The following is a 13208-nucleotide window of genomic DNA, read 5'->3' as shown; positions in this document are numbered from 1 at the left end:
AATGTGCACTACCAAGTGGGAAAAAAAAAAGCCAATCTGAAAAGACTACATCCTGTATGATCCCAACTATATGGCACTCTGGAAGGCAAAATTCTGGGGATGGTAAAGGTAGAAAGGATCAGTAGTTACCAGGGGCTTGAGAGGAGGGAAGGATGAACAGGCAGGTCACAGAAAATCTTTAGGGCAGTGAAACTGCTCTGCATGACACAGTCATGGTGGATACTGTGATTATGCATTTGTCCAAACCCATATAATATACATCGGGAGGGAATTCTGATGTCAACTACAGACTTGGTATGATGATGGTGTGTCAGAGTGGCCTTACCAGTTGTAACATGTGCATCCCTGATGGGGGAGGATGATAATGGGGGATGCTGTGCATGTGTGGTGGGGAGGGAGTGTTTAGGAAATCTCTGTACCTTCTGCTCAGTTTGGCTCTAATATTTGAAGTCTATTAAAAAAAACAATTAAGAGTTGTGGAAATATTTACAAAGATTGTGTTTTGGTTATGATAAACTTATTTCCTTTCATCTCCATGCCTGTAATTACCATTTTAAAATGTGAACCTGCATTACTTTCTTTTGAAAAGAAAAAATAAACATTTCAAGAGTTTAAAAAGCTACAGAACTGAACTGTACATGTGTTTGTATATCTAAGCAATTCTGAGAGTTTCTAATCCCTTGTTTGCTCTTAGTGGTCAGAGTTTTGTAAACTCGCATTCCTTTTGGCTATTTGTGAATTTACACAACTGTCCCTGTACACTAAAGCTGTGACCAGTTAGTTTCTGTTCCCAATGAAAATAAGCTGTCCTTAGGAATCTCAGTGGGAACCATATTCTTGGAATTTTTCCCACAGTGTGTGATTCAGTCTTCATTTATTTTCAAATATCTAGGATTATTATTAGAATAACATATCTCTTATGAAGTGTAGGTATTTATGTGCATTTTATCCTAAACATATCCAGTAATAACCCTCACTGTCCTGTCTCCTATCTGTTTAGTTGTTCAGTATCCCCTTTCTTCTGGACCACTATTTTTAAATTCTTGACTATTTCTAGAGGTTTATGCATGCAAATACTAATATATATTTTTATTTCCCTTATTTTTATGTAAAAAGTAGAATACACTGTCCAAAACCTCACTTTTTCACTTCTTTATTCCTCTTTTTCATCACACAAAACTCCATGTGTGTATTCACCATAATCTATTCAAACCAGTCCCCAGCTGATTGACAATTGGGTTGTTTCTAATCAAACAGTTCTGTAATGTCTTATCTTACACATGAAACATTTCATACATGTGAAAAACATCCATACAATGAGTTCCTGGAAGTGTAATTGCCAGTTTGAAGAATCTAAGCCTGCAATTTTGATAGCTCGTGTTAAGTCATTCTCCACTGGGCAAGGTTTGCACTCATACCAGCCCTGCACTCTTATCCAAAGAGTGCTATGCCCAGATTCCATTGTTGCCATTCTGTTATGAGAAAAAAAGGAAGTATACATTTCAATTTGGATTGCTCTTTCAGGAGAGCGCATTAGCATGTTTGGGGTGAAAATTTCCTGTTCACCACCTTCTTTCATTTTGATGCTTGAGCAATTGGTTATATTCTTATGGACTTCTAAAAACTTTTTATGGATGGGGAGTTAGTCTGTCCTGGTAGTCCTACCTACTTAGCTAGAACATGTGCCTTAGGACAGGAGATTCTAAAAAGCATTTCCCTCTGGGTTGCTAGAGCCAATAGAAGACTTTGGAACAAGATTGATGGACATTCAAGAAATTTGTGGACTGCATTCCCACCTGGAGGGCCAAGAGTGGGTTTGACTGACAGGTTTGCTTCTTACTAACAGTGTCACTCAAGGCAGTCAGTAAGCATCTGAAAGCCTTGGCTGTCTTATCTGTAATAAGGCTGATCATCCCTATCACTTTGGATTATCAGAGATAACACATAGAAACTGATACTGTAGTGATTGCACAGGATCAGCTAATTGGAAACATACTTCTCAGAGTGAACTCACTTAGCATATAATGAAGATAAAATTCCAGCAGAAGAAATCCCAAGCATTCAAGGGGGACCTGAGAGATTTCTGGGTGCGGCTCCCTACCATTCTGTTGCCAGGGTGGTGCCTTGTTTTTGAATTAAGAACCACAAAGACATGGAATGGATGGGCAAAGAATCTTGGTTTTCGGAGAGCTCAAGCAAAAGGTTCTGGTGGCCTCTTTAACATTCTACTGGTATGTAGCCAAGTCAGACTGTGTAACCATTTAAGCCAGGTGTAAACCATCAGCTCGTATATCCCTAAATAATGTAGAAAAGCTGGCCTGGGGATCCTCCAGGGCATTTTGAACTTTAAACAACACATTATAAATCACAAACTAGCTCATCTCATCATCCTTATCTTATCCAAGGATCAGGACCAGACTTCTAGACATCCCTGGAGATAAGCATAGAGCCATCCTTGTCCAGCTGTAAGACGACTCCTCCTTACACAGCTGCAAAGGGAGCACTCAGAAACTACTGGAAACTAGCAGTTCTTTTTCCTTTCTGCTTTGCGACAACAAAGTCAAACTTTGGCTTCACCAGGGCCTTTTCCTTCTACAGCTCAGGGGAGACTGTCACCAGCGTGACCAGCTTGGCCCCCCTGCAGCCCAAGAAGGGCAAGAGGCGGAAGGAGAAGGCAGATGTTCCTCCTGCAGTTCCTGCCAAAGGTAGGAAGCTGGATGGCAATTCCCTGTGTGGAAACCACCATGATCAATCCAGAGATTGGCCTGGGAGTCAATGTAAAATCAGGACAGGGGAAATAGGCTGATGGAGGACATGAGATTCACTGGTATTGGGGCCTAGACATCCCCATCTAGGGTTTGATTACAACTGGTGCTTGACCATCTCCATCCTTTGGAGTGGTTCAGCATAGTTTCAGCATGGAAAGGTCAACATCCACAGGGAAGGTTAACATCCACAGAGGAACCCATGTTGTATTTCACTTTGAATCTTTAAAATGCTCTACAAAAAATGGTGGTGTGGGGCAAGGGGTGGGGTCAGCATTTCCTTAGTTCATCTAAAGGAAAGAAGTCTCTCTGACTTCTTAAATATGTCCTCCAGATATGCAGTGTATTTCAAATTTGTTCTGGGTATAAAATGATGATTATTCTGTGATCTCAGTTTTGATTTAGAGCAACCTGAGTAAGGAAAAAAACTGCGTAAGTCTTAGGAGAACCCAGACTTTCATAGATAGTTCTTAAAATAACAGTTTGATTTGGATGTTTATAGCTCAACACATTGGAAGTATAGTTGGGAATACAAGGATTTCCCAGGTAAACAATTTAATAACAAGACCAGATACATTTTATTCCTCCATTGGTGCTCCACTGGTGGTCTCCTGGGGCCCGTCAGCCCTGAGGTGAACCAATGGTGGTAAAGCTGGAAGGATGGAAGGATGTTTGTGTTAGGGAGGCATGAGAAGCACACATCTGGGGAAGGAAGGGAGCAGAGAACACCTGCTCTGGGCCAGGGGTCATCCTTCTGTATTGTCTCATTTATTCCAGGATAGATATTACTCTACCTTACGAAAGATAAAAATGAAACCTAGCTAAGTAGACCTGGGCTTTCAATGCCAATTTCAAGTCCCAAATCTAGTTAGGTGATATTAGAAGATGGTCTTTGTTTTCCCTCTCTGTTAAACAGGGAGAGTAAGACCCTTACTAATGACCGCATAGAGCTATATGAGGATCAGTCATTGCTTCCAGGGTCAGGGACCAGATAGGACAGAGTCTTCTGGGAAAGGTATCAGCCCCAGCCTTTACCAAATGCACCTAGTTCTCACCTGCACATCTGACCTCTACAAAGAGGCAGTGATTTATTCAGAGCTATTTTATTGACCTGACCAAGGAGGGGCACTGATATATCCAAAGAAAGGGGAGGATGGCTCCTCAAAGAGGAGCAACCGATGATACATAGTTCAGAAATTGGAACTCTTCCATGGGGCCAGGAAGGGGTCTGAAAGTCTGCACTGAGTGTGTCTGTGATGCTTATGGGTGGGCATTAAGAGTTCTGGGGGAGTTGCAAGCTAAAAATCCTTGACTTCCCACAGCTCCAATAGCTGCCACATTCCACAAACCAAAGCTGCTGAAACCACAGAGGAAAGTCACACTGGTGAGTAACGTTTTTTTGTGTTGTCATTGTCCCTCAAGTCTTAAACATAGGTCAGAGACTTAACACTACCTTTATTGACTCTCAATGTGCTAAAAATTCTTGGTAATTAACTGGTCTCCCAACAAATGCATTGTCTTTCTAAGGTCAGTTTTTGAGTCAGCTTTTCTACATGTTCAGTTCCTGGAGTGAGTTTTTAAAACCCAAATGGAATTATCTTTCATTATCAAAAAAAAAAAAAAAAGAGAGAGAGAGAGAAAAAAAAAAGCTGTACTTAAAAATGTATAGCATAGAAAGTGGACCTGCTTGCATCAATTTTCCTGATAGCTCAGTCTGAAGAGACTGTTGAAGAATCTTCCAGAAAATATGTTAAATCTTTTTTTTTTAAATTTTGAAATGACTTGAAATTTGCAGAAAAGTTGTAAAGATAGTACAGAGAGTTCTCCTATACCCTTCCTCCACCTTCTCTTAAAGCTACCATCTTACATAGCCATGGTGTATTTATCCAAAGAAAGACATTAACGTTAGTGAGTCAGTGTTACCAGATTTCAGCAGGTTTCCCATGGATGTTCTTTTTCTGTCCAGGAATCTAATCCAGGATCTCACATTCCATTCAGTTGTCACACTCCTTACTTTCCTTTGATCTGTGGAAGCGCCTCTGTCTTTTTCTTTCATGGTACTGGCACATTTGTAGTGGAGTAACAAGTTACTTTTTTAGACTATCCCTTAATTTGTATTTCTTTGAGGTTTTCTGATGATTAGATATGAGGTTGCAGATTTGGGAGAAAAACACAGAGAATTTCTCTTCTCATTGAATCATATCAGGGCACATGATGTCCATACAGTAGCACACCCCCTTATCCAGAGAGGGATACATTCCAAGCCCCCCCAATGGATGCTTCAAACTACAGATGGTACTGAAACCTACATATGCTCTGCTTTTCCCCCACGCATACATACTCACAATAAAGCTTAATTTATAAATGAAGTTCAGCAAGATATTAACAACAATACTAGGTAATAAAATAGAATGATAACCATATACTGTAATGAGAATTATATAAGCTTAGTTATTTGAACCTGATGGATGGTTTTATTTCTGGAATTTTCCTTTTAATATTTTCAGACTGTATTTGACTATGGGTAACAACAAGGGTGAAAAACAAAACTGAAGATAAGTGGGGGAACTGCCGTATGTCTTACGACTGGTGATGCCCATCTCAGTCAATGGTCAAGGTCATGTCTGTCAGGTTACATCACTGTAAGGTTTCTATTTTCCCTTCCCAAAGTCTGTATGTTAAAAGTTAGTCCAATAGTCAAGTTTGGACCAGGAGAGCAAGATGGACTAGGAGAGTTGAACTCCACCTCTCAAAGGGAAGAATGTCAAGAATTTTGTGCACATGATAAAAACACCACAATAATTAATGATTATTTAGGGGAGATATATTATGGTTATGCAGATATTCTATTTTTTCCTTAAACTTTCCCCACTAATTTTGCATTCATCAGTGCTTTTTGCCTGCAGCAGTTTTCACTAATGGTGATACTAATGGTGACTTTCTAGTTCCTTCAATTCTTCTATCTTTATTATTTGAAATTCTTTGGTAAGAAACTGCCATTTTCATTCATTTTTTTTATTCACTAATTCGTTAGTATCAGTATGAATTCATAGTATTTAATATTTTTAGTTTTTAATCATATTATTTGTTTTGTGGTTAATGTTGTTTAGCAGTTGTGTATGTGCATGAGAGAGAGACAGAGAGACACTGTTGAAACTATGTCCTAATGTGCATGTATTGCAAAAGACAGTTTATTGAAGTTCTGTTGACATATCTTAATGAGATACAGACGTGTGTGTTATATGAGAGTGCTTTTTGCATGCCATCACACTTAATTCTCACAATAAGATTCCTCCCTCACCCTCTAGGTTTGCATTTGAGGACACACAAGTACTCAATTTAAGAAAAGTGATGGAGTTTCTATAGTCAACCCATAGGAGTTAGTTTCATGCATCTTGAATTAAACAACTTTCTCTAGTTGGGCCCCCTCTCTCCTTTAACCATTAAATATAAACAAAAATTAGTTGTGCAATTCTTGGGTACAAAATAATGTCTTAAGCATTTTTTCCCTACTTATCAAAAGATTGTCTTCAATAGCATTTCCAAAAATGGCTGTGGCCCTGATTACAAGTGTTCATTGTTGACTTTGTTGTCTGTATGTTTTTTTGAGCTGGCGTGCTTCTCTGGATAAGGACTTAGCATAGGAAATTCTTAATTTTCATAGAAAGTAAATTAAGGCAGTTATATGCACTTAAAAAGGGCTGTTTGTTTTATGGTAGTATTACCAATAACAATTCTTTAAATACTAAATTATCCGTGTTCATTGAAGATACAAAGAGTTCAAAAATTTTAATATCAATTCTTCCAGAAACAAGTCAACTTAGATACCAATTTGTACTGATAACAACTCACAATAAAGAGATGACCTCAACTAGACCTCTGTCTGACCAGCAGTTTAGAGTCGAAAATGCCAGGCCCCAGCGTCTGCAGGTTTTGGTGAATATTAAGATGTATTTTCCCAAGAGACCAGCATTGACCTCAGTCTCAATTTGGTCGATATTTATCTCTCAGATCAATAAGTCTTGATGGTAGTTGAAACTAAAGTCAATAGCTACTTGTTGATTCACATAGGCCTTAGTGGGTAATTTAGAAAATAACTTGGAGACATTATTTTTGGCGGGGGTGGTGGGTAGAGAAAGTGGCTAGTGCCAGTTTAGGTGTGTAATTCCACTCTTGCTCCATTTTGCCACAATCTCTGTAAAACAGTGCTTCCTGGTTGGTTCCTAAGCGACAGTTTCCCAGCCCTTCTTACTAGAAGCCAACCTGCCCTACTCGTGAACAAGGAGGGACAAGGCTGGTGTAGAGAACTTCTATTTATTGAGCCCTACTGTGTACCAGCTCCTCTGCTAGATGCTTTATGTCTCCATCTCACTTATCTCAACCACAGTGCCAACAATATGACAAGTGCGTGTCTTTGTGTTTGCAACACCCAATTCATGAACAAGCAGGAATTTTTCTTATGTTTTTGACACAATATGGCAATTTGCAAGAAGTACATATTATCAGAAATTAAAAACAGTTGGAAAGATTTTTTTAAAAAAATGATAGAACACAAGCAAAAAAAAATGGGGGAGGCATTTTAGACATTTTATAATCAAGGTATCAAAACTACCTCCCTTCTTTTAGCAGAGAAATCAAATGCAACAATCTACTTTCCAAACTCTCTTAATCAGGTAACGAGGCCCACTGGATCACACAGGTTCTTCTGAGTGTCTGGCAATGCATCCAGTTTGTCTAATTAGTTTACATGCTTGCAGTGTGTCTTTATTCTGATATACCAGTGGGCCTTCATCTTTTGGGGAGTGAGGGATAACTTTCACAAAATTAAAATAGTGCTCTGGGGATGTAGCTCAGCACTAGAGCACTAGTCTATCATGTGCAAGGCCCAGAGTTCAATCCCCAGCACTACGAAACAAAACAAAACCCCTCAAACTAGCCTGGAGCCAGACGCACTGGTGATTTTCCTTTAAGTTTGGGCACTGACTCAAAGGCCCCCTGAAGACCTCTTGGGCTCTCCAGTATCCTCACGGCAGTTAAGCACCCCTAGCATTGCCAGGGAGCCCCTGGAACTAATTCACACACTTCCAGGAAAAGCTATCATTACTTCCTTGTTTCAGAAGAAACAGAGAGCCAGAAGCACTTCTGCTTTATTTTTATTGAATTAGGCCAGTTATTGATTTAGAGGCCAAGTGGAGGTAAAAAATAAACACAGGGAGTGCATGTGATATGGAAGCAAAACCTCAGTGTTTAAAGGAAAACACAACAGGAAACTCCACTGTTACCAGAATTGGAGAGGAGGACTGGTAGTTAGTTAGCAGCATCCCCCAAAATGAACGGAAGAAGAAGTGAGCACCATTCGCAGAGTTAAATGAACTTTAACACACTCCTGCCTGCCTCAGTCAGCCTCAGCCAGCCTCAGCACCCTCCTCAATAAAGCACGGGTGAGTCCTCCCTCTCTATAATTAAGTCACTGGTATCTAGCAGAAGGAGAGCTGGAAGGGTCAGGCCACCCCTGTCCTCTAAGGAGAAAGTGATTTCTTGCGAGTAGAGACTGAAGACAGGAAAATCAGGAACATCGCAGGCTTAATTACCATGAGTCTCCCAGTGGGTCCCTTGCAGCCTGTCTCAGTCCCTCTGATCCATCCTCTGCATTGCCGCCCAGGGACTTTCCTAAAACACACTCCAACCATGTCATTTCCCTGCTTAAAATATTCAAACGGCTCCCCCTTGCCTCCAGGATGAAGCACGGCTTCCTGTGAGTGGCAGGCAGTGTCATCTTCCCGTTTCTGCTCCCTTGGTCCCACCAAGACGCCACGTGGTCCAGGCCTTTCCTCTGCTCTCTGCTCTGCACCTGTGGCCCTCCTCATCCTCCCACCGAACTGCTGCTCAGCCCCAAGGCTTGGCTCACTCACCACCTTCTTTTGGAGTCCTCCTTACCCCTAACCCATTTCTCTACAAATCTAGGTCCACCCATGCATCAAGTTCTGGCTCTTCGTGTGAGCAACCTGTCCATCCACCTCTCTTGAGGCACATGCAGTCCATCTCTTCTGTCTGATCCCTTTGGCATTGATGTTTCCAAACATGCCCTCCCTCCCTTCCTCCCTTCCTTCCTTCCTTCCTTCCTTCCTTCCTTCCTTCCTTCCTTCCTTCCTTCCTTCCTTCCTTCCTTCCTTCCTTTTCTTTCTCTTTGGTACCTGGGATTGAACTCACAAGCAGTTGACCTCTGAGCCATATTCCCAGCCCTATTTTTTGTATTTTATTTAGAGACAGGGTCTCACTGAGTTGCTTAGCACCTCACCATTGCTAAGGCTGGCTTTGAACTCATGATCCTTCTGTCTCAGCCCCTGGGATTACAAGCGTGAGCTATGGTGGCCTGCCTAAATATGCCCTCGTTCTTGGAGGTGATAATAATGAGTCTCCCCTTGGCACACCATTGCCAGCTTCTTTGTCTGGCTGCAGTTCCTTTTCCCATGGTCAGACTGCCCTCTGCACCCACCTCTCCTGAGTGTCCATGGTCTCTGGGGTTCTCCCCTCCTTGAGCACATTCCCTAGGAGAGTCAACACTCTGACAGGTGCCCTACCACCTGTATAGCCCATCGATTTCTTAACAGGCATCCTCCAGCCAACCTCACACCAGTTCTTGTGACTGTTTCCCTGACACTCCCCTTGAGGCTCATGAGGACCATCAAATCCACCCCGGCACACACTGAGCTCATGGCCATCCTCTCATCTGCTTCACGGGGACATCCCTGCCTAGCAGTTAGAAGTTTCATTCAGAATCCAGCCATGTTCTTCCCTTATGCCTGCATCCATGGGTGGCTTGAGCCTTTCCATAAGTTCTCAGTATGCCCAGGAGTGCCCCTTTCCTCCCATCCTCACTGCCACAGCTGCTTGGAGACCACCATCTTCCTCTCCCTGAAGCCTCAGTCCTCTCCTCCCTGCTCCCACAGCACAAGCTCACTTGTACTTTAGCCCCTCCTACTCTGACTGAAGTCACATTTACCTGCCTGGTTTATCCTTCTTCCTCACTAGAACCCGGTAGTTCCTTTTTACCACATGACCTCTACATTTCTTACACTACAAAAGTCCTACATCACAGACACATCGGATAGTTGCAGAAAGTATGAATTGTTTTATTGCTTTTAAATTATGGTACAGTACATGCAAAATTTATGGACTTTATCATTCAGAAGCATTAAGTACATCCACATTGATGTAAACTCTCTGGAATTCTTTTCTTCTTACAAAACTGAAACTCTGTACCTGTTAAATAATAACTCCCCATTTCCCCATGCCCAGTCCTTGAAAACTGTCATTCAACTTTCTGTCTCTATGAATTTGACTACTAAGGACTTCATAGAAATGAAATCATGCAGGATTTTTTTTTTTTTGTTTGGAGTGGCTTATTTCACTTAGCATAACATCCTCAAAGTTTATTCATGGGCAACCTGTGTCAAAATTTCTTTTTTTTTTTTTTTTTTTAATTTTTTATTGTGGGTTGTTCAAAACATTACAAATTTCTTGACATATCATATTCCACACTTTGATTCTAGTGGGTTATGAACTCCCACCTTCACCCCATACACAGATTGCAGATTCACATCAGTTACACATCCATTGATTTACAAATTGCCATACTAGTGTCTGTTGTGCTCCGCTGCCTTTCCCATCATCCACCCTCCCCCCTCCCCACCTCTCCCCTCCCCTCCCCTCCTCTCTCTCTACCCCCTCCACTGTATAACCCTGAGGGTCTCCTTCCATTACCGTGCAATTTACCTTCTCTCTCCCTTTCCCTCCCACCTCTCATCCCTGTTAAATGTTAATCTTCTTCTCCTGTTCTTCGTCCCTACTCTGTTCTTAGTTACTTTCCTTATATCAAAGAAGACATTTGGCATTTGTTTTTTAGGGATTGGCTAGCTTCACTTAGCATAATCTGCTCTAATGCCATCCATTTCCCTGTAAATTCTATGATTTTGTCATTTTTTAATGCAGAGTAATACTCCATTGTGTATAAATGCCACATTTTTTTTATCCATTCGTCTATTGAAGGGCATCTAGGTTGGTTCCACAGTCTTGCTATTGTGAACTGTGCTGCTATGAACATCGATGTAGCAGTGTCCCTGTAGCATGCTCTTTTTAGGTCTTTAGGGAATAGACCAAGAAGGGGAATAGCTGGGTCAAATGGTGGCTCCATTCCCAGCTTTCCAAGAAATCTCCATACTGCTTTCCAAATTGGCTGCACCAATCTGCAGTCCCACCAGCAATGTACAAGTGTACCCTTTTCCCCACATCCTCGCCAGCACTTGTTGTTGTTTGACTTCCTAATGGCTGCCAATCTTACTGGAGTGAGATGGTATCTTAGGGTGGTTTTGATTTGCATTTCTCTGACAGCTAGAGATGTTGAGCATTTTTTCATGTACTTGTTGATTGACTGTATGTCCTCCTCTGTGAAGTGTCTGTTCAGGTCCTTGGCCCATTTGTTGATTGGGTTGTTTGTTCTCTTATTGTCTAATTTTTTGAGTTCTTTGTATACTCTGGATATTAGGGCTCTATCTGAAGTGTGAGGAGTAAAGATTTGTTCCCAGGATGTAGGCTCCCTATTTACCTCTCTTATTGTTTCTTTTGCTGAGAAAAAACTTCTTAGTTTGAGTAAGTCCCATTTGTTGATTCTAGTTATTAACTTTTGTGCTATGGGTGTCCTATTGAGGAATTTGGAGCCCGACCCCACCGACTGTAGATCGTAGCCAACTTTTTCTTCTATCAGACGGCGCGTCTCTGATTTGATATCAAGTTCCTTGATCCATTTTGAATTCACTTTTGTGCATGGCGAGAGAAAGGGATTCAGTTTCATTTTGTTGCATATGGATTTCCAGTTTTCCCAGCACCATTTGTTGAAGATGCTATCCTTCCTCCATTGCATGCTTTTAGCCCCTTTATCAAATATAAGATAGTTGTAGTTTTGTGGATTGGTTTCTGTGTCCTCTATTCTGTACCATTGGTCCACACGCCTGTTTTGGTACCAGTACCATGCTGTTTTTGTTACTATTGCTCTGTAGTATAGTTTGAAGTCTGGTATCGCTATACCGCCTGATTCACACTTCTTGCTTAGCATTGTTTTTGCTATTCTGGGTCTTTTATTTTTCCATATGAATTTCATGATTGCTTTCTCTATTTCTACAAGAAATGCCATTGGGATTTTGATTGGCATTGCATTAAACCTATAGAGAACTTTTGGTAATATCGCCATTTTGATGATGTTAGTTCTGCCTATCCATGAACAGGGTATATTTTTCCATCTTCTAAGATCTTCTTCTATTTCTCTCTTTAGGGTTCTGTAGTTTTCATTGTATAAGTCTTTCACCTCTTTTGTTAGGTTGATTCCCAAGTATTTTATTTTTTTTGAAGATATTTTGAATGGAGTGGTTGTCCTCATTTCCATTTCAGAGGATTTGTCGCTGATATACAGGAATGCCTTTGATTTATGCGTGTTGATTTTAAATCCTGCCACTTTGCTGAATTCATTTATTAGCTCTAATAGTTTCTTTGTAGAGCCTTTTGGGTCTGCTAGATATAGAATCATATCATCTGCAAATAGTGATAATTTAATTTCTTCTTTTCCTATTTTTATGCCTTTAATTTCTTTCGTCTGTCTAATTGCTGTGGCCAGTGTTTCGAGAACTATGTTGAAGAGAAGTGGAGAGAGAGGGCATCCCTGTCTTGTTCCAGATTTTAGAGGGAATGCCTTCAGTTTTTCTCCATTCAGAATAATGCTAGCCTGAGGCTTAGCATAGATTGCTTTTACAATATTGAGGTATGTTCCTGTTATCCCTAGTTTTTCTAGAGTTTTGAACATAAAGGGATGCTGTACTTTGTCAAATGCTTTTTCCGCATCTATCGAGATGATCATATGGTTCTTATTTTTAAGTCTATTGATGTGGTGAATAACATTTATTGATTTCCGTATATTGAACCAGCCTTGCATCCCAGGGATGAATCCTACTTGATCATGGTGTACAATTTTTTTTATATGTTTTTGTATCCGATTCGCCAGAATTTTATTGAGGATTTTTGCATCTAGGTTCATTAGAGATATTGGTCTGTAGTTTTCTTTCTTTGAAGTGTCTTTGTCTGGTTTAGGTATCAGGGTGATGTTGGCCTCATAGAATGAATTTGGAAGTTCTCCCTCCTTTTCTATTTCCTGAAGTAGCTTGAAAAGTATTGGTATTAGTTCTTCTTTAAAGGTTTTGTAAAATTCTGCTGTATACCCATCGGGACCTGGGCTTTTCTTAGTTGGTAGTCTTTTGATGGTTTCTTCTATCTCCTCAATTGATATTGGTCTGTTTAGGTTTTCTATATCCTCCTGACTCAATCTGGGCAGATCATATGACTTAAGAAATTTATCTATGCCTTCACTATCTTCTAATTTATTGGAGTATAAGGATT

The 13208-nt window shown here is 40.7% G+C and overlaps 1 protein-coding gene across 1 annotated transcript in view; it reads left to right on the top strand.

Moving 5' to 3' along the window:
* Vstm4 (V-set and transmembrane domain containing 4) overlaps positions 1-13208 on the top strand; it is a 100424-nt gene that overhangs the window by 66213 nt on the left and 21003 nt on the right. The window contains exons 6-7 of the mRNA XM_046446717.2: positions 2599-2705; positions 4088-4149. Coding sequence (XP_046302673.1) covers positions 2599-2705; positions 4088-4149 — 169 coding nt within the window. The remainder of the gene's footprint in view (positions 1-2598; positions 2706-4087; positions 4150-13208) is intronic.

Source organism: Marmota monax, unplaced genomic scaffold (assembly GCF_021218885.2).
Source record: "Marmota monax isolate L192 unplaced genomic scaffold, Marmota_monax_Labrador192_F-V1.1 WCK01_AAM20220418_F8-fsc00207, whole genome shotgun sequence".
Taxonomy (NCBI): Eukaryota; Metazoa; Chordata; class Mammalia; order Rodentia; family Sciuridae; genus Marmota; species Marmota monax.
The sequence above is the reverse complement of the archived record's forward strand: the minus strand, read 5'-3'. Positions and strand labels throughout refer to the sequence as shown.